This window comes from Equus quagga, chromosome 7 (assembly GCF_021613505.1).
Source record: "Equus quagga isolate Etosha38 chromosome 7, UCLA_HA_Equagga_1.0, whole genome shotgun sequence".
Classification (NCBI taxonomy): Eukaryota; Metazoa; Chordata; class Mammalia; order Perissodactyla; family Equidae; genus Equus; species Equus quagga.
Genome location: NC_060273.1, coordinates 127,617,368 through 127,645,298, shown reverse-complemented (window position 1 = coordinate 127,645,298; position 27,931 = coordinate 127,617,368). Strand labels below are relative to the sequence as shown.

General features: G+C 41.4%; 2 protein-coding genes across 6 annotated transcripts in view; both read left to right on the top strand.

Annotated features, from left to right (window-relative positions):
• TENT2 (terminal nucleotidyltransferase 2) overlaps positions 1-5,689 on the top strand; it is a 61,765-nt gene extending 56,076 nt beyond the window's left edge. For all 3 annotated transcript variants that reach the window (XM_046666679.1, XM_046666680.1, XM_046666677.1), the window contains 3 exons: positions 174-265; positions 2,342-2,421; positions 4,222-5,689. In XM_046666679.1, coding sequence (XP_046522635.1) covers positions 174-265; positions 2,342-2,421; positions 4,222-4,296 — 247 coding nt within the window. In that variant the 3' untranslated portion in view covers positions 4,297-5,689. The remainder of the gene's footprint in view (positions 1-173; positions 266-2,341; positions 2,422-4,221) is intronic.
• Positions 5,690-8,592: 2,903 nt separating this feature from the next.
• The window catches only part of CMYA5 (cardiomyopathy associated 5), an 83,889-nt gene continuing 64,550 nt past the window's right edge, over positions 8,593-27,931 (top strand). Inside the window, exon 1 of one of the 3 annotated variants that reach the window (XR_006889362.1) lies at positions 8,593-8,908. Coding sequence is in view for 2 of the 3 variants with exons in the window: in XM_046666390.1 (XP_046522346.1) it covers positions 8,748-8,908 (161 nt within the window). In the remaining variant the exon portion in view is untranslated. The remainder of the gene's footprint in view (positions 8,909-27,931) is intronic. The other 2 variants (XM_046666390.1, XM_046666391.1) reach the window with 2 other exon arrangements.

The window sequence follows — 27,931 nt, the reverse complement described above, 5'->3', positions numbered from 1 at the left end:
ATGGAGAAAAAAGAAGTAGAGAAGAGGAAATGGGGATTGTGGTGCTGAGAGTTGAGGCAAGTTTCAGTATTCTATGAGAAAATCAGAGTAGGCCTTACTACTGATATGGTAAAAAAAAAATAAAAGGAAAATTAAGAAAAGAGTTAACATGATTGATGTTTTTCTTCTTATAGCTGGAACAGTCAAATGATTTCAGTTCGTGAAGCCAAAGCCGTTCCCAGGCCTGATGGTATTGAATGGAGAAATAAATATATCTGTGTAGAAGGTAGCTTTCCCACAGCTCCTCTCTATTTACCATCCTGTTATCATGGTACTGAGAGAATTACTTGAATAATTTCAGCTTATATTTCAGTTAAAAGTAATACATTTGTGTTCTGAAGTGGTTTACGAGTCTTTTCGTTATAAAATTTTAATTTAATTTTTAAAAATAATTTTAAATTCTTTAGTTGTAAGAAATAATCAACAAGAATTTAGGTGTTTAATCTTTCCAGTTTTAAGATTTGAGCCTGTTTGTGCATCCCTAATGCTTATAGTTGATTGAGACTTAATTTCATTATCTACAGGTGGAAGAAAATAATATCTTCTTATGATGATTCTTATTGAAATAAAATGAGTTCCTTTATACTTAAAATATTGATACTTTAATACAAGCTAGATTTTTATGAATAGAAATTGATTTTAATTTAAGTATTAAGTGCTCTGAAGATATTCTATTCTCTAAAATTAATTTACATGTAATTGAATCTTTCTTTGAGTCAGTGGGAAACTGACTTCAAGAGGCAAAATTGTTCTCACAGATGCCAAGTTGATGACTTTTGTAAATCTTGAGGTAAAAAAGAATAAAGGTTTGAGATTCAGCATTTGTAGGAAAACATCAAATTTAGAATATTTTAATCTTGGATTAACGTGTTAAGAGTTTGTGAATATGAAATAAATCTCCTGCTTTTGTGTTTGGTTTGCTGAATTGCACAGTGGGTGTATATTATTTTAGTTACCTGTGTTCTTTTGAATATTGAACACTGTTGTAAAGTGCAATGCGTGATGTGATCCGATAGTTTGGCATATGGCATTGTTCTATTTAAAAAACCCAGCACTGTAACAATAAACTCCTTTTTAAAATAGCCTTTCTAAGCAATAAAAAAAAAATAAAAGGAGTTTTTAAGATTATGGGCCTGCTTGGATTATATGACAAATCTAAAGCTAACCTCTGCATTCGATTTCCTATTCTTTCACACTTTTTCCAGATCTTTCCCCTCAGTTACGTTTCCTCTTTCTAGTAGCTTCATTCTTTCTCTCTAGTTCCTCCCTTTCAGCTTTAAGGCCTATGTAAGTCTTCTCGTCCTTGAAGGATACTCTTGACTTGATCCTACCAGCTTTTCTAAATACTTTCTTTTTTCTCTTTTTCAATACCAAAATTCTTAAACTCTAGTCATTTTTATCTACTGCTGGCATTATTTCAGGTACCCCATCTCACTCCTAAGGCCTTTAATTATCCTCCCTTTCTCACTGTTATCTTCGGGTTCCTTGTCCTTTTGTATAGAGACAGTTTCCTTGTCTCTATGTGTGGACTCTTCTCTCTTATCTTATGGGTGATGATGAGTGTGCTGGGGGTGAAGACATGGAAGGTAATGTTGGAGACACACATAAAAACTCTTCCTTTGTTTTCTTCCTGTCTTCTCTACTTGCTATACTGCTTTTCTTTCTTCTTTCACTGCCAGATTTCTCATTCAAGTTACTGTTCCCACTGTATCTTTTTCTAAATCATCCATTCACATCATAATCTCTGCAGTGTCTTCCATCCTCACCAGTATTAAATCTCTACTTTCAAAGGTATTGACCTTTCTCCTGCTGGACAAATCAGTGGTCTTTTAAATTAAATTTAAATTTAAAATGACCTTCCTGTGATCTTTGACATTGACCACTTCTCTTGGATATAGTGCTTTATTCTTTTTGATAACTCTTTCTTCTTTAACTTATTTTTATTCCCCTAAGGGTAGGTTCTTGACCCTCTGTAATTCTTCAGAAGTCTTATCCACTTTTATGCTTTAGACTTAACATACATATGCTGATGACTTCATTTTTAGTCATCCTCTCACTTGAATTTTATCTACCTTATTAGACATTTCATAGCTATATAAAAGCTATTTTTGTTGCTATATAAAACTTTATAAATCTGTTAGATTCATAAATCTAATAAGATGTTAGACTGCACCATATGCAATTGCTGTTTTGTAGGTCAAAAACTGTCAAATATTGGCAGTTTCATGTAGTTCAACCAAATTAAAAAACTGAAGTTTTCATTTTAATTCTTTCTTGTTTATATGTGCATTTAACATTGCAGAACCTTTTGATGGAACAAATACAGCCAGAGCTGTACATGAAAAGCAGAAGTTTGACATGATCAAGGATCAATTTTTAAAGGTAAACAATGCATCAGATTAACTCTAAAACAGCAGTGGACTAGCGTGCTTTGAAAATGAAAACATACATCTGCAGTAGGACAGAATGACCCTGATTCCTAGGTTGTGAAGCCATTAATGTGGCACAGCAGGGAACGCATTAGTGGAGTTCAGGTTTACTTTTCCTTCAGAGAGCTCTGGCTCTGTTTCCATTCACGTGACTTTCCCTTTTGTGGAAACAAGCATTTCCATCGTGAGCTTACAAGCTCTCAAAATGAGTGAGTAAAATCTAGTGGACTCCTTTCCCTCCTTAAACTATCGGGGAACTTATTGTAGCCTTAGAAGAAAGCTGATATCCGGTCCATGATTTTTCTTCTGCATACCCCACTGTAACAAGGAAGTTGAGCACCATTTTATCTTTGTTTATATTTTGAGAAGTTAAAAAAAAATGGGTGTGTTTGTGCACACACACACACATTTTATATATAAACTATAAACTGAAGTTTATTCCTTAGCTCTTTAGTCCACTGTGTGAATTTATTCATCAGTGATTTTGCCAGGTGTGGTGCCCGTCTTCAAGGAGTTCTCAGTACAGTGTAGAAACACATTGAAGGGAAGTATCTACTATGAAGTATATAGGAGAGAATGCTTCAGAGAAGAAAAAGATCAGTGAACTGTGGAGATCATTTTAGAGGCATAGTTTTTCATTATCTAGACATACAAGTGAACTTTATTTTGATGATAATTAAAAATGCAAGTGTGTTATATTATGAGCTGTCCTTCGGATTAGAGGCTCTCAGTTTGTCAACCAGCATAGAAAATTTAAAATTAGTGGAATTCCGTGGGACAAAACAAAACAGATTCTTGTCTATCAGATTATATTGAGAACTCAAAACTAGCACTGCCGCGATGCTGCTCTTACTGATGGGTGAGCTTTCGTTTACAGTTAGTCAGCTTAAAAACAATAGTTTGAGTCAGTTGCACAGCTGGAGTGAGAACAAACTACAGAGATCTGCAGTCACCCAGTAATGAGCAAGAGAGTTTTAGCTTGTGAATAAGAATTTCAGGGGCTGGTCCCTTGGCTGAGTGGTTAAGTTCTCATGCTCCGCTTCAGCAGCCCAGGGTTTCGCCAGTTCGCATCCTGGGCACGGACCTAGCACCGCTCATCAAGCCATGCTGAGGTGGCGTCCCATGTAGCAGAGCCAGAAGGACCTATAACTATGTACTGGGGGGCTTTGGGGAGAAGAAAGAAGATTGGCAACAGATATTAGCTCAGGTGCCAGTCTTTAATAAAAGGAATTTCAGTTCCTTTTTTTCCTTCAAATTCTATTTATTGTTTTTCTCTAGAGGCATATATAAATTGCTTTTGTATAGATTCTTCTTCTTAAATACTATTTTTAATTGAAAAAGCTTACTAGAGGCAAAATAGTCCATCAAATAATTGAAGTAATTTTCCCTTACCCTCTGAAACCCAAGGTTTTGTCTTAACTGCCTTGCTATTTTAGATGAAATTGTTTAAATCTGTGACTAAATGTTAATATTGTCAGTTGTATCTTTTTGTTCCACCTGTGTGCCTATTTCTTTGTTAATGTATTGGAACCACACTGGTAAGGAGCTTTTAAATAACATTTTCTTTTCTGATGACAGAAACAGTACTTGTACTATATTAAAAACTTGGACGATAAAAACACAAAGAAGAAAAAAATCACCCCAAATTTTACCACCTAGAGAGAACTACTATGAACATTCTAGTAACTGTCCTTTCAGTCTTTTGTTCCACATATATTTTAGATTTTAAGAATGATTTTTCTTTCTTTCCTAGTCATGGCACAGATTGAAAAACAAAAGAGATTTGAACAGTATACTACCTTTAAGAGCTGCTATCCTGAAAAGATAACTGGCCTCTATTTCTCAATAAATTCTTCTGAGAAATAAAGAACAATAGTAACATCATAATGCATTTTGTTTACCTCCACCCTGGTTTCTTTTTAATTGTTCTTCTTGTTTTCATGTTTTATTTTTAAGAGGACATACTTATATAAAGATTGCATATTTTATTACAACATTTCCTAATAAAAACCTTTGATTTAAAGATGTATTTTTGAAAATGTTTACATTGATGACTAGTAATATTATGGCATGAATTTTCAGGAGATCAGATAAAATATTTTTGGGGGAATTATCTGAACAAATAAAAGGTTTTTGATATAAACTTCAATTAATTGTACCACGTGCTAATACTGAGGAGCTGTGTGGCATTTTGGACAGGGTCCGACTCAGACATACTTACAGCATAACCTATAGTCGATGGTTTGTTGCCTCTCTGTTCTAGTAAGGTGAAGAGTCAAGTCAGTTATTCAGTTACTTGAAGCAAAATGACATCTTTTATTTCAATGAAATCACTGCAGAGAGGCGTGAAATACTGGACAATTGCCTTCAGTCTTCACGTGACTCACTGGGATAGACGGAGGCTTTGGGTGTGTCTCTGTGAGCATGTCATTAGTACCTCACATGCTTTTGATGTATTTTTGAGATTGCTTTAATTTTTTTGTTGAAACGACAGTACATTTTGCACTGTAGTAATATGAGCACTGACTGTGTTGTTCGGCAGTTAGTGAATTGTCTTAAAGGATCAGTTCAGTGTAGACATTTTGAAAAGATTAAGTCTCCTGTGCTTTATGATAACTTAGTGCAATGTACACTCTGGCTTTACTTCCCATTCTCCTGCTCTTACTCTCCCTGTGACATGAAACAGAAACTGAAAGATCAACGTTGAGATTATATCCTATTGATAGTATCAGACTTTTTTCTGTGTACAATTATAGGATTGTAATCTAAACTGGAACTTTTAGGCAGTAAGCCACTATAAAATGTTTTAGGTAAGACATAACGAAATTATTATAAATAAAGTGTTAATGTTTGTAACGATATCTTTTTAGTATCTCCTTCCCACGTGAAGAAGTAGTGGTGGCTGCTAAAAGAGCTACGGTGTTTATTAAGGTTGTTTTGGTTTATGTAAATATTTGTAAATTCATCAACTCCTGTACATTTAAATATGAAAAGTAATCTTGAAAACAGTTTTAACTTTTTCAAAATGACTGTGTACAACTTCTTTTAGACCTGCTGTAGCACAGTTTGTACCTCTCATGTATTTGGTTTTTTTGCAGACCAATTCAAATGCTAAGACTTGCTTTTCTTTGACTTGTAAAAGGTGCATATTGTCATTTTCTTCTTTAAGTTTAAATTTTTGTATGATGTCAAATGGAATAAAGTTTGTATCTGGAAATTGTCAGTGTGTTGTTGTTTTTTTTTTGTAAGCCTTTACTTTTGAGATGAAATTGAGGTTGTAATTATCATCCAGAACTGAACTGAATCCAATTAATTGTGCTTGATTATTTAGATTAGACAGAGAATCTTGGAATCAAGTTCATTCTTGGTTCACCCAACTAACCACATAAACAGCCTGTTTCTCTGGCGTAGTTAGGAATGAAGCTTTTCACAGAGGTGAATTTTTTAGATTACTGATGTTTAACACTTTGAAGCAATTAAGCTTTATGTATTCTTTTTCTTGGAAATTTTCCTAAAATGTGTGATACCCTGTGCAGCTCTTCTTTATCAGAAGGTATTGAGTATAATTAATATTCTAGTTATGACTCTAGGTAATCATTATGAATAACAGTCATAGTACTCTCTAGTAACACTGTGCAGCTCTCAGGGATGGGTAAGTGTGTAAGGCGTTCTGCCTCTACAGTATTACATTTCCTAATGAAGCCCCCAAATTTACCGTGGTGTGGACTCCTTCACTACCACTGTTTCCTTAGCTTTCGACGATCCCGCCCATCTTACTGCTGCTGCTTTTCAGCTGTGTGCCGTAACAAATAGATTAAGAAGTTAAACTTCTCCATCCTAAACCAATAGACTGAAGCCTAAGATTATGTGCCTCGTGACAGCCAAATATGTCAGATACGTGGGCTGTTATATATGAGAGCACTTTCTAGACGGTTCAGTTATTTTCAATATGAATTACTTATTTAATCATGAGGTGAATAATACATTCCTTTATTTTCTTTCTGTATTGATCTGACCATTTCTATATATTTGCAAGTGTTGTTCCTCAAGAAGGTAGTGTTAGAAACTTAACGTCTAATCTGTACTGCAATTCTAAATTTTGGATTGGTTTGAACTAGGATCTTTGCAAATAAATCTTGTTGACTTCAGTTAGTGTGACCAAGCAATTTTGAGTTAAATGGAAGGAATATACAATGGCTGCCTGTAGTTTTGATGAGTATTTACCAGATTCCCACAGCTGCGATTGAATTCTTTCTGTCCGAGGTGAGCAGTCATTTGGGATGACTAATGGAAAAGCCTAGCTCATGTTCAGAGAATGGCTGTTGCTGATGTTAACCCTGGTTCAGGGAACCCTGCAAGGCTGGACTCTGCTGTCTTTCCTTCTCATGCGCACTAACTGTTGCTTCTGCACTGTGTCCAAGCTATCTGCAGTGCTTTGCCCACAGACCTAATGCATGCACGTAAGCTATTGTAACTGGTGAATACTACCTTAGAGTCATCGTACTTAACAACTCTGTAAATAGAATTTGCTGTAATTAAAAAAAGAAAAAATGTGGGGGCCGGCCCCGTGGCCGAGTGGTTAAGTTGTCTCGCTCTGCTTCGGCGGCCCAGGATTTCCCAGTTCGAATCCTGGCTGCGGACATGACACCGCTCATCAGGCTACGCTGAGGCTGCATCCCACATGCCACAACTAGAAGGACCCACAACTAAAAATACACAACTATGTACTGGGGTGCTTTGGGAGAAAAAGGAAAAATAAAATCTTAAAAAAAAAAATGTGGCTGTTCTAGCCATAAAATCATATTCATGAAAAGAATATCTTTATGTATTGTAAAGATTCCTCTACCTGTTTGCATACTCAGCAGGTTTGGTCCCGTTCTCTTCAGGGAACATTCATTAAGCACCTACTATGTGCTAAGTACTTCGCTAGTTTCTGGGTTGTAAGAGATGGGGATGGTGGGACAAGGATGAGTAACAACCTTACAAAGTGTAATGAGGGAAGGAGACACAGAAATAATTTGAATATAGGATAATGTGGGAACCTGGAAGAGCGGTATTGCACTTAACCTGGAGATTTCAGAGAAAGGTGTGGTCTTGAATGATGAGTAACCAGGTAAATAAAGGGGGAAAAACCTTTCAGGCAGAGGGAACTGTGTGAATAAATGCACAGTGGTGTGACTTGATGGATGTTGGGTACTCCTGATGTCTAAAGGAGAGCCCAGGTGTACATTATTAAATATCAATCTACTGACCGCATCATGTACACCTGAAATGTCCACAATGTTTTAAGCCAATATGATCAATAAAATAATTTAAAAATAAAGAAGAGACTAGACAGGTAAGACGTGGGCTGTTGTGCAGGGTTTATCTTCCCCAGGAGCTTGGGCTCTAGTGTTCGAGCAGGGGGAAGCCATTGAGGGGTTTTAAGCAGAGGCAATGATGTGACCCAACCAAAAGTCTAGGGCCTTTGAGCTGAATTTCAGACAAAACAGCCTTTGGCCAATGCGGGGGAAATGATTCCTCTTCAAGGTTTAAGATTAGTGGAGATAAAAATTTCCTGGCTGAACAATACAGGGGTCATTGAGGAAGAGGAATAAACAGTTTATCGATTGGCACACATAAAGGGAGCCAGTACTGAACAATGGTTCACAAGTGGGCTTTTGAAACGGGTAGATCTAGCTTTGTTTCCAGCGGGGTCACTTTGCTATCCGGACACCTTGAGCAAGCTAGCTACCCAAGCTCTTCTGAGCCTCAGGTTTCTCATCTCTGAAGCCAGCTTTGCACTTAAGCCCACCACAGCGGAGTTGTGGGGGTGATGAAAGCGAGCCCCGTTGCCGAGTGCCTGACCTAGCAGGCGCTCTGCTCATTGAGGAGTAGGTACTACTAGGCTGGGATAAAGGGCCCAACAGGTAACTCGGCTGGAATCATCAACCTACCAGACCCACTCTGGAGGGAAGAGAGGCGGGCCGGCGCCTGCCCCGGCTCGCCTCGGCTGCGGCCCGCCTGCGCCCCTGGGAGGGTGCTCTCCGGAGCCCGCGGGCCTGGGCCGGGGAGGGCTCGGCAAGTTGGCAGACGCGCGGGGAGGAGGAGAAGCTGAGCCCGGGCCCCAGAGGCGCGGTGGCGAAACTTTTGACGCCTTCTATTTAAAGTCGCGGGCTCGCCCGCCCCCGGGCCGGGAACCCGAGCCGCCCTCCGGGGCCGCGCGGGCCGGCGGCGCAGTCCGAGGGAGAACAGCAGGCGCGGCGGCGGCTCCGGCTCCGGCTCCGGCCCCGAGGCGCGATGGCGAGCAGCGACAGCACCCACGCCGGGGAGAGCGCCTTCGGCTCCGACGCCGACGAGGAGGCCCCCCGAGCGCTGGAGACCGAGGAGGAGTCGGAGGGCGAGGAGGGCGAGGAGGGCGAGGACACGGCCGCGGAGTCGGAGGAGGAGCCGGACGCCAGGTAGGTGGCCTCCCGCGGGCGCGGCGAGCGCAGGCGACCGGGGGGCCGCGCCCGGCCCGGGCCCGTCTTTTTCAGCTGGAGTTCGTTTCCCTGCAGCTCAGCGCTTTCTCTCTGGGGGCGCCGTCTTGGTAAAGAACTGGAAGGTGAAGGTGCTGGCTGTCAGCTGGAGTGACAGGCCCGCCTGCCGCGGCGAACTTCCCCCCCTCCTCCCCCGGCCCGCCCCCCAGCCCGGCTCCTTGTGACCGGCGCTGTTGCTCATTCCTGCGGATTTACTTAGGGTCCCGCCGAACTACAGGAATGTGCAAAAACGCTTGCATTTGGCCCAAGGCACAGGCACAATCTTGAAAGACGGAGCTAGAGGAGAAGGGGGTATGAGGTAGGGGTGGAGGCAGAGGCAGGGAAGGCTGCTCTGGAACCTTCAAATGCCTGGAGGTCTCTTGGATGCCTAGCACGGGGCCAGGCTGCTATAAGGGGACTTTATTTTGGTGCAAAGGCCCATAAATTATTTGAAGAAAAGAAGCATGAGTTTCAATAACCCCTGTTCTTAAAATCCTGCTTCTTTTTCTCATGGTCCCAAATATCAACGTCTCAATAAATGTGAACCTGGTTGGGTAATACGAGATGAACACGTAGGTCTCACTCCACTTGCAGCTCCTTCCCTCCCAACCTTCGTGAAGGCCCTGAAATGAGAGCAGTGGGACTCATCTCCTCTCTGTACGGATTTGTTTCTACTTTCACTTATTCTCTTTGAGTATGGGTTGTGTTTTTGTTTTGTCAGTCAGCGATGGCCCTTCCTGAATCTAAAACTATCAGTAGAAAGGCTCTCTGGGTGACAGATGGATGTGCAGCGTTTCAGAATGCCCATCTTACCCAAAGTGAAAAGTGTTGCCCGACCAAAGCCAGCAGAGCTGATGTTGAAATGCTCAGAAAGTGTCATTGATTAGGGTGAATAGTCAGTCAGATAAGAAGTCTGAAATACCGGCCACATATTTACCAAGCAACTACCAAGGGGGGAGCGGGCACAATGCCTGCCCTCAAGGACTTTACAGAAGAAGTTAGAGAGCAATACGGGGAGCATGAGACTATGTGCTGAAAAAATGAGAGGGATGGGGAGGACCAACCTCGGGTTCTGTGGAAGGTCAGAAGAGAGTGTAATGGCCTTGAGAAGAAGGGGCACGACCTGGGCCTTAGAGAACGGGCAGGAGACACAGAAGAGAAGGCACCTGTGGGAAATGGAACAGGGAGTAGGGACCTGTGAGTCTTGGGCAGTGTTGAAAAGGGGAAATCTGTCAATCCCAGCCTTTATAATCTTTCCCTTAGTGGTGTTTGGGATCCTCATATCCTTGTCCAACCAACATTTACCCGCAGGGAATCTAAAAACTCATTTACCCTAAAATGCGAGCAGCTGACAATGATGCAAAGCTCCACTCTGAGATTGCATTGTGCTCTGACCAAGGTCAAGATCAGGTAAAGATTCATCTGCAGTAAAGTTCAGCTTGCTCTGACTACAGATGTAAGGTGGACACCAGGGCAGGGGGCAGAATGAGCAGAGTGGAGGGAAACATGAGGGAAGAGGTGTGGGGAGGGGGACCCTTGAAAACCATCACATTTTTTTGTTTTGGATTTGATGATGCGGGTAACAAGAAATCAGTAAACTTCCGAACAGGATTTAGGAGAACGGATTGGTGTTATTGAAAAATTAGCCTGATGGGCAGATTAGAAAGTTGGGTTTGGGGAGGGCTCAGCTCAGACGGGCAGCGGCAGAGGGAAAGCAAGGAGACGTCTAGGGACTGAACCACAGTGGGGGCGAGGGCAAAGGAGGCGGTAGCTGTAAGTAGAGGTAGAGAGGTGTCAGTGGGGAGCACCTCCTCGGGGAACTGGGAATCCCTGAGTTTCTCCTACTTCAAAGCCTTGTCAGAAATCAGACTGTCTTGTTGTGTGTGTTTGCAAACATGGCCTAAACTCTTTTTCCTTCTGACACTAGAGGTGAGAACTAGGAATGTTCTCTAAAGGCTGGGAGGTAAGAATGATGTTCCCTCATTCTTCACCCCGTCCTTCGTGTCTTCCACCAAAGTTTTACAATTAAGGGAGGGCCCAGCCCACTCTCTATGTGCCAGTCTCGGTGCTAAGCGTTAACATGTGTTTTTCATTTTAAACCCCCCCAGCAACACTGTGAGGTGACTGTCCTGCTGCAGATGAGGAAAGTGAGGCTCTTTATCATTTGCTGGGTTTAAGGCAGGTAGACGTAAGAACTGAGATGTGAGTTTGGGTCTGTTTACTCCAAGCCACCGCCAGGCTTTCGCCACCTCCCTGCCTTTGCAAGAGGGAGCCTTCCTTACTGTTGGTGAAACTCGAATGGCTCCAACCAGCTTCCACGACGAAAGGGCAGAAGAGCAAAAGGAAAGACCTCATCTCTTTGAATAATAGTGGGAGTTTTCCCCTTTCTTGAATGGAAAAGTTGCCTCTGCATTTTCTCAGAGGTTCATAAATATTGTGGAAACCTTAAGGATGAAAAAGGTTGATAGTGGTTGTCTCCGAGTGATGGGGTAATGGCTAAAATGTTTTCTTTATATTTATCTGTATTTTTCAGTTTTTCTATAATGAACATATAGTGCATTTTATCATCAGAAAAAATAAACTTTACTTTTAAAAGTTCAAAAGGCACAAAGTGTAATCTACTTGTAAATCTTTTCTTTATCCTTTCAGGGACCATATATAGAATTATCTACATCCACCTTTCTGAATCAAGGGAAAAAAACCCTTTAATTATAAAAATGCTTTTCCAGTGCAGGAAAGCTCACCATTCCACATGCTAATACTTATATTGGATCAGAGAACTACCCTTCCAATGTATCACTCAGTGATATGAATATGCCATATGGCATGAAGAGGCCCGCGTGTGGATCCTATTAGCCATTCTATCATGGGAAAATTCCGTATGCTCCCTGAGCCCCAGTTTTCTCATCTATAAAATGGGAGTAATAATTCCTAATTCATAAGGTTGTCATAGGATTAAATAAACTATGGGAATGTGTGTAGGAGTGCTCAGCCTTTAGGAGGTTCCAGTAAGTTTAGTTTCTTACACCCCTTCAGATGAATCGGTATTGGCAGCAAAGCTTTCCCTTCTGCCCACCATTCCTCAAAGAGGGGAGAGCGATGGTCTCAGTTTTCAATGTGAGTAATGATCCTGTTTCACTTTGGCTTCCCTGTGTTCATTCATTCACGAAATCTTCATGGAATGCCCGCTGACGTGGACCATGCAAGGTGCTGGGGATACAAAAATTCCTAGAATCCATTTCTGTCCTCAAGGTGTTCACATTCTAGGTGGAGAAAATAGAAGAGATTTCAGGAAGAAAAGGTCTGTATGAAGCTCCTCAGTGGGGAGAAAGTCCTGGGCCATCCAGCCTAGAAGGACTGGGGAAGGCTTCACCTGGGGCCTTTTGATCAGGGTCCTCGCTTGTCTTGAAGTGCCCAGAGGGCCTGTAGTTTGTGGATGGCAAAAAGAGATTTTCGGGTTGCTTAAATGTCATACAAAAGTTGTATGTGAAAAGCAGATAAACCACAGGATGTAGAGCTGCGAGAGGCTTAGAAACATCTTTCCCCAACCAATCCTGTTACGGATGCAGAAACGGTGTCAGGAGACATGGGTTCAAAGTCCACAACTTTTTCATAGTACAAGTGGGATTAAATCCAGGTGTCTGGACTCCAATTGAATGTTAGTTTATTCCTCCAACAGATGTGTATTGAACTGCTACTATGTACCAGGCAATTTCTAGGCACACAGGGTACAGACTGAACAAGATGAACAGAGTTCCTGCCCTCCCAGGAGTGACTTTCCAGTTTGGGGAGACAAATAAACAAATGCATAACGTGTCGGGTAGCAGTAAGTGACCTGAGCACAAATACAGCAGGATCAGGGTTATACCGTTTTGGATGAGTTGGTGAAGAAAGCCTCTCTGATGAGTTGACATTTGAGCAGAGATTGAAGGAATGAATGTTCTCAAGAAAGGGAAGAGCTGGTGCAAGGGCACTGAGGCAGGAATGTGTGGCTTGTTGGAGGAACACTAGGAGGTCAGGTCGCTGCAGCAGACTAAGTAAGGGGGAGAGTGGTGGGAGATGAGTGTGAGAGGTAGTTGGGTTACAGATCATGTAGGGCTTTGTAGGCCGTAGTAGGGCCTTCAAACTGTATCCTGAGTAAAATAGGAAGCTGTGTACTGTCTAGCATATCACTCAAGGTTGAAAAAAACCCAAGATAAACATGGCAATTGCAGTATTCTGTTAAATAGTAACCCCCCAAATGTTCATATATTCATTCAACTGATATTTCTCGAACACCTACTATAAGCCAAACACTGTGCTGAATGTTTCAAATCCTGGTCTCCCTTATGGAGGGAGATATGTAAACAGACACTCATTATTTTTATGTTTTTCTCACTGTAGACCCATGAAGCCCTACTCTTTTAGTCTTTCTCACAGATCACTTAGAAATTTTTCAGTATTTTTGTTTTGGATCATTTTCTGTTGGTCAATTTTAAATTCTCCATTTAAATACAGAGGATTTTTTGCCACAGCAGTATCAAAAACTTAAAAATCACCTTTAATTGCAGCTTTGCCCATGCCGGTATAAAATAGATCTCTCTAAGCTGGTAGAATTAAAACTGTTAGTGACATTTCCATTTAACTAATCATTGTAGGAAGCAAACCTCTTGGAAGGTGAAGGGGTTTGTAAATGGTTTTTGTTATTGGTACGGAGCGCTCTGTTTCCATGTATCTATTTATATGGTGTCTCCCACTGCTGTGCTTACCTAGGTGTTTTGACAAGTGTGTTATCTGAGCTGGCCCTCTTTTGAGGTCAGTGGAAGGAGCTGAGATGGGAGGGGTGACTGCTCAGGATGCCAGAGACTGAGGGCGGAGAGAGGATAAAACCGAGGCGCTTGGAGCCATAAACTGAAGAGCTATTTAAGTGTTGGCTGCATGGGTATCACATGCCCTTGGTAAGACTTTGACTCAATGTAGGAGAATACAGCAAGAGTTGGAATTGCTTTTTCTTTAAAACAGCAAACCTACTAAAGTGTAAGAAATATTGACTGATAGAATTTTGAAAAAAAAAAAAAAAAAGTGTCTCCTTTTTCCTGGATATTCTGAACCTAGGCATAATGAAAGCCTTGACAGAATTCAGACAATATAACCAAATTCCCCTTCCTACCCAGAAAACTTAGAGACTCATGTGCAAGAGGTTAGCACCTAAAATAGTAATCTTTGGTTTAGCCACCATTATCCAAGAGAAATATAACGTGAGCCACATATGTAGTTTTAAATTTTCTAATAGCCACATTACAAAAAAAGTAAAAAGAAATGGGTGAAATTAATTTTAATAATATATTTTACTTAACCCAATATCCAAAGTAGTATCATTTCAATGTGTAATCAATATAAAAATTATTAATGGCGTATTTTACATTTTTTTTGTGCTAAGTCTTTGAAATTTGAAGCGTGTTTTACATTTACAGCACGTCTCCATTCCCCCCACCTAGCTATATTTCAAGCGCTCAGTAGCCACATGTGGCGGTGGCTACCATATTGGACAATGCAGAAATCCATCAGCTTCCCTGGAACCCATAGAACTGCTCCACGGATAATGAGCTCTGCATGCTCGGCCCTGGGCTAGGCACCAGGGACATAAAGGTGATTGATAGCACACTTGCTTCTCTCAAGGAGCTCTCAGTCTGGTGAGGGGAAGCACTTAATTCCAACATGATGTCATAAGCACTACACTAAAGATATTAACAAAGGACTAGAGAAGAGACATATATTCTTCTTAAAATCAGATTTAGAAAGGTTTTGCAGAGGAGATACTGCAGCTGGGCAGAAAGATATTCCAGGCACAATATGGTTGGATAGTCCTCTAGTTCCTGGTCCTAGCTGTTGTGCTGCTAATTGCTGGTCTGTCTGAGCTTTCTTTTTCTCATCCAGAACCACTCAGGATTTCCAGGACTGAGAATATTTATTGAATGAATAAGTGAGTGACATGAATAACTGAACAAATGCATGAGCAAGTGAATGTCGGGTCATCCAGACTCCTGCAAGAAGCAGATATAGCTGGGATATTGAATCTGTTAGATTAGGTAGAATTTCGTTGGTTGTTGACCATTCATTTACCAGGGATTGACAATGCCCAGTGACTGTGGAAACACGGTAGCTTGGAGGGGACAGTGATAAGTACTGAGGGATTGTTCAATTAGGATGTCTGGGTCATCATTCCCACCTTCTGTGACTTGTCAGAAGCCTCCCCTAGACTGACCCTTGAGCCAAATCATGGATGGAAGGGTAAGAATAGGCTTTGTTTTTTGTCCAGAGGAAAGTCCTCTGTGAAGGCAACTGGAGTGCATCCAGTTCCAGAATTCCACATCCTAATCCGATCAAGTCCGAGATATGTGGGAGGATGAATTGATGCTACTGTTCGGTCTACCAAACTCTAAATGCTGAAAGCCCTCTCATGGAGCCGTTACTATGTTTGCTTGGTTGAGTATACTTCTCTTTAAAAAACGTCCACATGCTAAATGGAAATTTACGTTCACCACAAATTTCCTCTTAGTGGCTGATTTAACTAAGGCACTTAAAATTGGTGATCTATAAATACAATTAATTTCTTCCTGTTATGACTTGTTAAATTAACATTTAGTGAGTGGAGCATAGGGTGAGGATAGTGTGCTGAAGTTCCATAAAAGCCCACAAGAGAAAGTGAAGTAGAGACGTTTGTCACTCACAGGTCTTGGAGGAAGTACATGGCGTATCTCAAGGGGCCACATGGGGAGGCCAAGGCAGAGTGCAGGCAGAGAGGCAGGACCTGGGACACACACCTTTATTAGGGTGCATGGGTGGAATGCTTTGAGGTTCCCAGGCTAAGTCTGCATCGGTCAATTCCAACCAAAATGAGTGGGGTTTTGGTAAGCTCCAAGGAGGCCTTACCTGAGGGAGACACAAGGGGAAGGTGCTGGAATGTAGGGGAGAGTGTTGATCCCCAGGACTGTTGGGGAAGTCACATCAGGTTCTTCCATCTGCTTGTGACTCTGTGGGCTGTTATCTAGAGCGTGTGCTGGCAGGAGGGGCTAGTATCAGTTTAAGGCCCCCGGGGGCCACTTGGTTAAAAAAAATGGATGCCAGGGCAGCAATAGCATGGAGTAGCTTAGCTAAACTCATGACACCTCCGATCTCAGAAATGTGTCTACTATGAGAAAGGAGGCTCATTCATTCAACGAATATTTATTGAGGACGGACTGTGTGTGAAGCAATGCAAACATGGAGTGAGGCAACCAAACAGCTTCTAATCTTTAGAGTTTAGTCTCCGGAGAGGGCAGACGTGAAACAAATCATCTCACAAGTAACTAGTTGAAGAGAGTGCCTTGGTAAAATGAGTTGGCCTTGGGAAGCTGAGGTAGGGGTCCAGTAGGACCCTGGTCCTTCAAGTCCCAGTTTTTGAAGCCTCCTTGCTCATTCCCCTGGGAGATTTCTGTCAGTCTCTGGGTCCGTCTTGCTAGCACTTCTCTATCAGCCTACAGCAAAAGGTCTCACGGTCCTGTAGTTCAAGTCTGGCAGGAAAGCCTGGCTGCTGCTGACCCTTATTCTAGAAGACACCTTAGCATCATCTCCCTGACCCGCTTATGTTTCTGATGAGTGAATAGAGACCCAGAGAAGGGAAGCGAAACCAGCACTGACTCAAGGAATAGCTGGACCGTTCCAAGCAGTGTCACTTGTGATTTTGAGTTATTTTCACAATAGCTCTATGATACAGGCATTGTTTTCATTTCCACTTTATGGAAGAAAATGTATGCTTAGCAGCACTGAGTAATTTAACCCGTATCGGACAGCTGGTAAGCGTGCCAGGGCTTCCAGCCCCAGTCTAATGGCAGAGCCAGAGCTAGAAAACTCATGGGTTCAGTGCTTATCTCAAGATTTTATATATACACACAATATGCACGTCTGCTCTTTATTAACCAATTTCTTTCTCTTTTTTTTGAGTGTAAATTTAGTTTTTAAAAATAATTACTTCAGTTTACTTCTAATTTTAAAAGCAAAGCATAGAAGACTCAGAAAATCTACATAGAAGACCCAAGAAAATCTACATAGTAGCTAATCCTGACGAGCACCTTAGCTATATTAAGTTTCCTAATGTGTACTAGGGAGAGTAGATCTTATGTTTAAAAATAGACATTAGGCAATCCAGTGAGACTGAATCCTCATAAGGTCAAACAGAGCAACACCAAAATAACTTCTGTGCACGCTCTATGGGATCATATGGTAGTGCTCAATAGGTATTTACCATAATACCAATAAAAGTGACATCCTCTGCTTAAAAAACAGAATTTTATTGGATTTACCATGATGCACTTTGAATTTTCATATCTAGTATTTTTTTTTTTTTCAAGAGAGAATGTGCAGAAAAGAGTGAGACAACAGTGTTTGTCTCTTCTTAGGGTTTTGGGATCTCCAGGAAGGACTTCAGTAAATCCCCTCTTTGTCTGGCACCTTTCTGGCATAAAGCAGGTTACAGCGCAGAAACACCTGGTAGGATTGACAAGACCTGGGTTATCATCCTGGCTCTGCCACTTACTAGCTGTGTGATTTGGAGCAGGATGCTTGACCTCTCTGCGTCTTTACCAAGCCTGCAAAGCCCTACCTGAGCTGCTTACCTCTCTCAGCTCGTCTCATCCCTTTCTGCTATGTTTGCTGCGTTTCAGCCACGCGGTCTTCTTTCTGAAACTCCAACATATTAACCCTGTTCCTTCACCCAGGTCTTGACACTGCTGTTTTCTCTCCCTAGTACACTTATTCCCCAGATCCACTCTGCAGGTTTCAGTGCAAACGTCACTTTCTTAGAGAGGGTTTCTCAACTGCCCTGCCTCACGGCTCTCTTCCAGGCTTTCAGTATCACATTATCACCATTTCACATTGCCCCTCATAGCACCTGTCCCTATCTGAGATGCTATCTTTTTGTTTATTTATTGTTTCTTACCACCACTAGAGTGGAAGCTCCATGAGGGCAGGGGCCCTGCTTCTCTGCTGCATCTCCAGCAGATAGAACACAGTGTCCTGCACACAGTAGGTGCCTAAGAAATGGTTGTTGAATGAATAAGTGGTTGGATCTCACGACAAAACATTTTGTCCCAGGATCTCAGGTTTCCTTCTCTGAGATCAACACTGCTCATATCATCACACTCCTAACAAGTCATCTTGTTCTTAGGAGCCAAAACAGGGCCCGGAGAATGAGAACGGAGTGGTAGTCTTTGAATTTGGCAAAATGCAAGTCGATAGAGAGAGATTAATGACATAGAAATGCAAGCCCCTTGGAGAGGGTTAATAGTGTAAACCTGTCAGCATCTGCCTTAGATTGGATTCCCTTTTGAACAAATCCCTTCAAATACAGGATGTAAGATACTGTCCTGGGAGAAGCGGGCACCCACTTGGGTGCTTAGGAGAGGAGTGAGAGGGCACCACAGGCAGACAGTGCTATAGATGTACCTCAGTCTCTCCTGCTTAGAGGAGGAGCTAAGGATGTTACCCAGGAAACTGCAGAAAATGACTCTCTCCCAACCCTCGGCTCAGATTGCTCTGGGAGAAAGGATATTCTCATTTTCCTGACTCCTTAGAGAATCCAGGATACACAAGGCGGGCTGGGGGTGGGAGAAAGCACACACAGTTAGCAGTGTTGATAGAGGAGCTAAAATTGCCTGATAACCAAATGTGTAGTTAAATCGGCTGATAGAATTAGGACGCCTACTTTATTCGCAGACTTGACCCTTTGAAGGAAAATCCCAGCGGAGTCCCTGGATCCCAGCCTAGGTTGGCAGGGAGCTGCAGGGTGACCCAGCCTCTATGGCTGCAGGGCCAAGGCAGAGAGAGGGCTGCTGGCCTCAGAACATCAGCACCTTATCATCTGAATAACTCACAAGAATCGGTGGCCTACTTTATCTTGGAGAAAAATGACAAGAAATGGCAACCATTTCTTAGAGTTTTCTTTCTATTTCTCTCTGCTCCAGTTCCTACTTGCTGCTCAGCCTGCCACAGTTTCCACTTGTCAATCCCATAAGTTCCCTTAGATGAGTCTGCATAGTTTAAGAGTTTAGAATCATGAATTCAGAAACTCAGGGTTTAGTAACAACACCGCCACTGAACACGTTTCCATTTTAAAGCCTGTGTAAGTGATTTTCTCTAGATGAGGGGTGCTGCGTGGTCCCAGGGTCTATGTCAGTTAGAGTTTTGAGCTGCAACAGAAGCTAACTGTGCCTGATTTAAGCAGAAAATTGCTTTATTCAAAGGATATTGGTAGCTCATAGAATCCTGAGAAGTGTGGAAAAGTAGACTTAGGTAGCCAAGAACAACCCTTAAAACCATGCCTCAAAACTGATCTGATGAACTATACAGCTCAATTACAAAAAGACAAATAACCCAGTTTAAAAATGGGCAAAGGATCTGAATAGACATTTCTGCAAAGAAGATATACAAATGTCCGATGAGCACATGAAAAGATGCTCAACATAATTAGCCATCAGGGAAATGCAAATCAAAACCACAGTGAGATACCACTTCACACTTACTAGGGTGATTATAATCAAAAAGACAAAAATAACAAGTGTTGGTGAGGATGTGGAGAAATTAGAATCCTCATACACTGCTGGTGGGAATGTAAAATGGTGCAGCTCCGTTGGAAAACAGTCTGTCAGTTCCTCAAACAGATAAACCTGGAGTTATCACATGACCCAGCAATTCCACTCCTATGCATATACGCAAGAGAAATGGGCACGCATGTCCACATAAAAACTTGTATACGTGTTCCTAGCAACATAATAGCCAAAAAGTGGAAACAACTGAAATGTCCATCAACTAATGAATGGATAAGGAAAATATGGCATATTCACACAATGGAATATCATTTGGCCATAAAAAAGAATGAAGTACTGATTCATGCTACAATACGGGTAAACCTTGAAAACAACACGCTAAGTAAAAGCAGACAGACACAAAGGCCCACATAGTGTATATTTCCATTTATGTGAAATGTCCAGGATAGGCAAATCTAGAGAGACAGAAAGTAGATTAGTGGTTGCTTAGATCAGGGCAAGACTAGGGGGATGATGCTTAAGGAGTGTAGGGTTTGTTTTTGGGAAGATGAAAATGTTCTAAAATTAGTTGTGGTGATGGCCTCACAACTCTGAATATATTGAAAGCCAATGAATTGTACACTTTAAGTGGGCGAATTGTATGTGAATTATATCTCAATGAAGCTGTTTTTGAAAAAACGTTCTCTGGTGAGGAAATGGTTGCCATTACTACTGGGCACAAGATGTCACGATTTGTACTGTTGCCACTTCCATACCAGCAGCTCAATATTGCAACAGCTGTAACCTCTGCTACCACTGGAGAGAATGAAGAGCTCCACCATCTATTTCTTTCATCAGTAGCTCTTGAGTCAGTCTGGAATGGGTGGGAAGGTCAGCACTGGGAGAGCAGCTGGCATTGTCAGCACTACCTCCTCCAGGACCGCCAAGTGGGGAATTTACCAAATGGGAAGAGAGGTCAGATGTCCACTAGAAGAGCATGGGCCCTGGGCTAGGCTTTCTTCAGTTTGTTACCTGATCCTCAGAACATTTAATACATGATGCAGTAGGTTTTGCCTTTTGTATGCATGTAAAAACACATTATTTAAACAGTGGAGCAAATCAACTGGTTAATATTTCCATAAGGAATTTAATTGAAAATATAACACAGAGCAATGACCAAATACAGCCATCTGAGGTTGAAGTACTTTTTCTCATTAAATATCAGCTAAATCTGACTATCACTGTTTGTTCTAGATTTGACTTTTCATTTTATGGTAAAAACAAACAAGTCTTTAATTTAGGTCTCAACATGACCTATCTTATACACTTGGGTATCTCTGCTTTAGGGTTTCAAAGTTCTATTGAAATTTCTTCACTATCTGTAATTAGAGAGTTCATTCCCTTCTAATCCCCCCCCCCTTTTTTTTTTGAGGAAGATTAACCGTGAGCTAATATCTGCTGCCAATCCTCCTATTTTTGCTGAGGAAGATTGGCCCTGAGCTAACATCTGTGGCCATCTTCCTCTATTTTTCAGGTGAGATGCCTGCCTCAGCACGGCTTGATAAGCAGCAAGCCCCCGGCCACTGAAGCAGAGTGTGGGAACTTAACAGCTGTGTCTCTGGCCGGCCCTGCCTTCTAATCCTTTTATCTGTATACCTAGGTCAGTCCTCCTGTGAAGAATTGTGCTCCAACTCACAAGATGGCTACTATGTCCCTGGTCAAGGGGAGAAATGAGACTCAAGTAGTGTCAGAATTCTCTTTTCTGAGATGTACAGTTGGACCAGCTCTCTCAGCATAACTTTGGGGATGGTTTTTCCCTGAATTCAGGTTTAACATGATCACAGAAGTGGTGTTCTGGCACTAGAAAGATTTCATTTTACATTTCTGTTTGTTTGGGGACTGTGTGTAATTTGTCTTTGGGACACATAGTACACACTCATAGATGTTTGAGTGACTGACAGAATAAGTAACGATTGGGTGACGCAGGGAAGAAGACTTAGAAAACTCATCAATTTTGCTTTGTTATGCTTTCCAGAGGTAATCATTGTTAAGGAGATGACTTCTGTCTTAATTGATTATGTCTTATTAGTAAATCAAAGTGGATTTATAGATCCACAAAGTTTGGACTTCACAAGGTTAATTCAACATTGGAAAGGAAAAGAAAGAGAACAAACATATGGAACGTTTGTTATTTGCCAAGTATTGTATGAGGTATTTTACACATATCATTTCAACACAGCTGCCATATGAAGTACATATTAGTCTCCTGTTAACTGACGTTGACCTTCAAGCTCAGGAAAGGAAGGGGAGGTAATCTACCCAAGCGCACACAGATAGTGGAGTCAGGATTTAAACCCAGGTCTCTCTGAAGTGAACATGTTATTTCCACCATTACCCCATGCTATCTCTATCCCATGGGCTCAGGTATGTGGTATATACTTAGATAATGAGCCTTGGTTTCTGTCTCAAGAATCTTACTGTCAAGTAGAGACACGTGGACAACACCAATTGTGATAGTGTGAAGTAGCGTAAAAAAGCACTGTGGGAGAGTTATCAGAGGAGTACCCCATGAGCAGAGAAGTCCCGTAAATCTCAAGTATTGTATTTCATATCAGAGAGTGAGCCAGCTCAGTCGCACTGATGATCTAAAAACAACTCTCCAGGCAGGGCTCGCAGGGCCCGCAGTGTTGATAAGAGGTGGGTAAGAATGGGAGGGTCTTGAACAGGCCCCTGACAGGAAGGCAAATTAATAAACCTTCTGGGGGGAAGATTGGCAAAGTGTAAAAAGCCTTAAAAAATAAATTTGTTTTTGACTTTTATCAAATTCTACTTCCTAAGGTGTAATTCTAAGAAAACAAATGTGCAGAAAGAGGTGACTATAAAGATGTTTGTCATAACTTTTTCTTTTGCTTAAGAAAGATTGGCCCTAAACTAACATCTGTTGCCAATTTCTTTCTTTTTGCTTGAGGAAGATTGCCCCTGAGCTCACATCTGTGCCAGTCTTCCTCTATTTTGTATGTGGGATGCCACCACAGCATGGCTTGATGAGTGGTGTGCAGGTCTGTGCCCAGGATCCGAACCCATGAACCCTCGGCTGCTGAAACAGTGAGTGAACTGAACCACTGTGCCGTCAGGCCAGCCAACCCCCACCTTTTTTTTTAGATTCTTCATTGCAGCTAATCTTTAAAACACTACCACTTGTCAAGTTTTGGTGTGGTATAAAGAAAAATAGTTCCTCTCTTTTCCAACCACACATCTGCGGGAGGCTAGATTTTCTTCATGTACTTGTCCAAACAGAGCATATGTACACTTTAAATGCAGAAGCGGAAATGAGAATTCAGCTGTCTTTTGTTAAGCTAAACATTAAAAGTATTTGCAAAAATCTAAAGTATTCCTACTTTTCTCACTAAATGTTTTTGTTTGTTTATTTTGGAAAATGGAATTAGTTTTTATAAAATATGTTATTGATGTTGACATGTAATAAGTTACTTTATTTTTATTTTATTTTATTTTTTTAAAGATTGGCACTTGAGCTAACAGCTGTTGCCAATCTTCTTTTTTTTTTTTCCTGCTTTTTCTCCCCAAATCCCCCCCAGTACATAGTCGTATATTTTAGTTATGGGTCCTTGTAGTTGTGGCATATGGGATGCCACCTCAGCAAGGCCTGATGAGCAGTACTGTGTCCGTGCCCAGGATCTGAACCGGTGAAACCCTGGGCCACTGAAGAAAAGCGCGTGAAATTAACCACTCAGCCATGGGGCTGGACCCCCTATTTTTAAATGAATTAATAAAAACTTTGAAAACTTCTGTTTTAATTGGTAGTACTATAAAAATCAATAGATACAACCCACATAGACAAAAACTTTTTGAGGTCCTCAATCATTTTTAAGAGCACGATGTGGTTCTGAGACCAAAAAAATTGAGAATAGCTGCTGGAAAAGAATATTTAATAGCATGGAAAAATGTTCAGAATATACTTTTAAATTAAAAACAGGTTATAAAACATACCATTTGTGTTTTTAAAAAAAAGGAGAAGAAAAGAGCACCTCTTCGGATAGAACAATGAAAGAAATACACCAGTATATTAAAAGTAGTCGTTTTTGAGTGTTGGGATTACTGATTATTTTAATGTTCTTTTTCTGTATGTGCTTTTCTACATATTCTACAGTGAAATTTACATTTGACAATTAGGAAAAAATCTTTATCTTTAAAGACAGTACCTAAAAATCTTGAATTTTCACCTAAATTCAACTGAGGAATGGGGAAAAAAGTATTAGCAAGGGTCGCTTATAATATGCTTTTTGAAACACTTCACTAGATCACATACATATGTGTATATGTATTTTTTTTTACTGGGTTTTTCTGTCTTTTTTGTGGGGGACGAACAAGAGAATATTATGGGAAATTCACCTTATCTTTTAGAACTGCTTTAAAGTCTTGTAAAAATGATTTGGGGGATGCAGAGTTTTACATTAAGCCTATTTATCCCAACATAGTCTCCCATAAAGTGAATTAAACTATTGAGTCTATTTTACTGACTTCAAATTTCAAGATTTTATAGGCAGAAACAAAAAGACTAGAACAAGCTACTGGCAAGTTATTTCTTAGTGTATCAACAGGAATTTTGTTTAATCTCTGTTTCTTTTTCCCTCCAGAATTTGAGACTTCCTTTTATGACGTTGGTTTCACTGTCTGCATTATGTTGTGGGTAAAAGGTTTCTTGTTTTTTTCTAGCAGTGGGGACTGATCCTGATGAGGGGACCATCAGCTGGGTCTTCTGGATGTTTCTCTCCTGGTAACTCTGGCTCTAGCCCAGAGCTTCTGCTGCTGTGCTTTCAACTTGGTGGGAACCAGGCACCCCTGCCACCAACCCAACATGACAGAATTTGACTAAAATGTCTTTAATTTTGTTTTTTTTGAGGAAGATTAGCCCTGAGCTAACTACTGCCAGTCCTCCTCTTTTTTGCTGAGGAAGCGTGGCCCTGAGCTAACATCCATGCCCATCTTCCTCTACTTTATATGTGGGATGCCTGCCACAGCATGGCGTGCCAAGCAGTGCCATGTCTGCACCCGGGATTTGAGCCGGCGAACCCTGGGCCGCCAAGAAGCAGCATGTGCACACTTAACCACTGAGCCACCAGGCCAGCCCAGACTAAAATGTCTTAGCCACTAAAGGTGGTGGAAAGGGTATAAGAATGCAAAATACCCAGACAATTGCTTGAAGAGTTAAAGAGGAGAGACGCAAAGTTTACTTATCAATGTTGTTTTTATTACCAGACTTTGTAAATTGTGTTCTTGAGAGATGAATCTTTCAGGTTGCAATTCTCCTCCAGTTTTAAGGCCACATTGGAGAGAGAAATAAACTGCATTCAGAAAAAGTTTCTGCACACAGCCTTTATAGATCATTGGTTTGAGAATAAAGAAAAAATGAAGATTGGGAAATTTTATAAGCATTTTCTGTATGCACAAAAGAACACACTTTCTAATACTGCACCTGCAGAAACCACATAATTAACGGTGTTAATGAGTAATCATCGAGAGCTATCTAGTAGAAAATGTCTGAGGATTTGTCGGTAACTGTAACATCATGATTAATTTTCCTTGATGGATTATTGGCAGCATTAGTTTGGAGACTAGCTCAAAAGTCCAGGGAGAAGCACTTGGAAATTAAAGAGAAGGCGTGTGGTTGTTGCTTAATCAGAATTTCCCGGTCTGACTCCTCTCCCGCTTCCTTCCGTCTAGCGCTCCTTCCCAAAACGCAGCACAGAAGATTCCCCAGGATGTTCTCTCTGTAGCTGGAGGGCACCCGCATTGTGTTCCAGTGGTATCTCTGTGGCGTTGCCCCAAACAGGCCCAGGAGAGCTAACCATTGTCCCCCAAGCCTCTCTCCTGGGACAGGCAGAAGGTCCTCCCTCTGGAAGCTCCAGGGCTGGGCGGTTTTCATCTGTCCCTGCTCATCTCAGCAGCATCTGCTGGAGAGAGGTCTTGGGGTGTTTTATTATTATTATTTCCTTTAAATAATAACAGAAAAAAGAAAAATGTCTCCATATACTAGGCATATGGTCAAACCCTCATTCCACCAAATAGAGGAGCTGGATTTTATTTTTTAAATGTATTATTGTTATTTTTATGGCCACAATTTAAGGGCTGTTTCTCTGGTGCAAACTTAAGAAAAATTGCTGGAGGGTCACTAAGGAAATGAAGAAGCCTGATCAGGTTTCTCCTACTTTTTGGACTAATTAGCCCTCATCCTCCACGCTTTTATAGAATGATAATTGTAGTAAAAAAAAAAAAAAAAAGTCAGTGGAACAGCAGGGGAGAAGTCTACCCTGACTCACTGATTTATTTTAAGAAGATCCCAGCCTGACACATTCTATTAAGACGAAGTGTTCTGTCTCTTAGCAACCACCACTCAACCACCACTCAACCTTCACAGGAATTTGACAGCAGTGGCCGGTGGGGTATGGTTTCTGTTCTGCACTAATACTCAGTAGCTGTTGAAGAACTCCAGTGCTAAAGAGCTAAGCGTGTGTTTAACTCCTCAGCTGGGAATCCCAGAACACCAGTGTTCCTATCCTCCGTGGTTTTCCACTTATATCCTCAGCCAGGATTAGTGTTGCCTGTGGTTGGTTGACTGTCTGGTTTTCTTCTCACTCTTGGGTCTACCTATACCAGTGGTTCTCAACTGTATAATTCTAAAGAGATTTTTGCTTGTCACAACTGAGGGTGGGGGGTGGGGGTACAATTGGCATCCAGTGGATAGAGGCCAGGGGTGATACTAAACATCCTCGGCTCACAGGACAGCCCCTCACAACAAAGAATTTATGGAACCCAAAATGTCAATAGTGCCATGGAGGAACTCTCACCATTGAGGAGCTCCCAAGACCACAAATAATTGACCTGCTCACGTTTTGGTCTGAAGTAGGCGCTAAGTTATGAACCAACCCTGTGACACTGTAGTTCATTTATTTTGGTTCTCTAGATCTGTCATCTTTTTTGCCCATAGTTTTCCATAATAGTGGAGAATTTAGTGCATGAGTTTTTGTACTTCTTTGGGTGGATTCAGACATCTGTCTGCAGTTTATTTAATTGAGTCATAGCCCCCAGCTCATGGTCAGGCCCTAAATGGATAGATACTCCCTAAGGATTTATAGATTGATTGCCCATTTAAAAACCCAAATTATTCTTTTTAGATGTGAGCAGATAAACAGTTCCTGTAATTCCAGAGTTCTGATGGGTTGTGTGACACCTTTACCAGCTACTAGGCAGACGTTCCCTACTTGAAGTAAATGGAGAAGTTTGTGCACGTGGCCCACATGGAATACTTTGATTTGGGAGGGATGAGAGTAGGAGAGAAGGAATCTAGTCACTATTTTGCACTGATTTTGTACTTTCAAATGGATCACTTCTTTGTCTAGTCCTGGTTGTATGGTCATGCATGTCTTAGTCACTCAATGACTCAAGCTATGTCAGCGGTTAATAACAAATATATGTGTAGCCCATCATTAACTAATTATCAGGACTGTCGAAAGCCCTGGGGTTTTCCAATCTGCTTGGAGGTTACAGTAGCATTTGGAAGCATCTGCATAATACTGACACATATGCCACTGGGTCTTTCGATCTTCAAGAAGATTAAAAACTTTTTCGAAGGTGCCCCAAAGCACACCCAGACATACCATATGGTTTCACACCTCACTCCTTTTGCACACGTTGCTCCTTTTACCTGAATTGCTGCCAACCACCCCCCAACCTGGCCCTCCTGAAAAATTCATTTTTATCTTGCAAAACCTTACCTCGGCCTTTTATTCTCTGTGATTATATTCCAGATTCTTCCTCTCACACGCGCATTTACACAGCCTGCACAAATCCACTCCACAGTTAAAAAATTTCCTTCTCTGTACATGCACGTCTGATGCCTTTTGCACATCCTGTTATCACATGGGTCACACTGTATTATAATGATCTGTTTGCAGCTATAGCTCTGTGCTGGCCTCTAAGTTCCTGGGAGGCAGGCACTGTGCTATTCCTCTTAGTGTTACCATTACTTTGCACATTATGAGTCCTTGTTGGAATTTAAGAACAGAATTTCTATTATTTATTGTGCCAGGCTCAGTTTTTGTCTTATTTTTTAATTTGCAAAATGTTATTGATTAACTGAGTTTTCTCTGGTTATGGGACTGGAATAGGGGTTGTGGTAGTTAAGGGAGATTTTGCTTATCAATGTTAGATTAATTTTTTACAACAAGAATGCTTTCATTTACTTGTGTAATCAAAATTAAAATTCTATGGCATATGTGTTAGTACTTTGTAGATGCTTCCAAATGTGTGTATATATATATATATATATATGTATGTATGTATGTATATAACAACTATGTATAACAAAAAAAGTGTTTTCTCTGCCCAGGAGCACAGGTGTGTAATG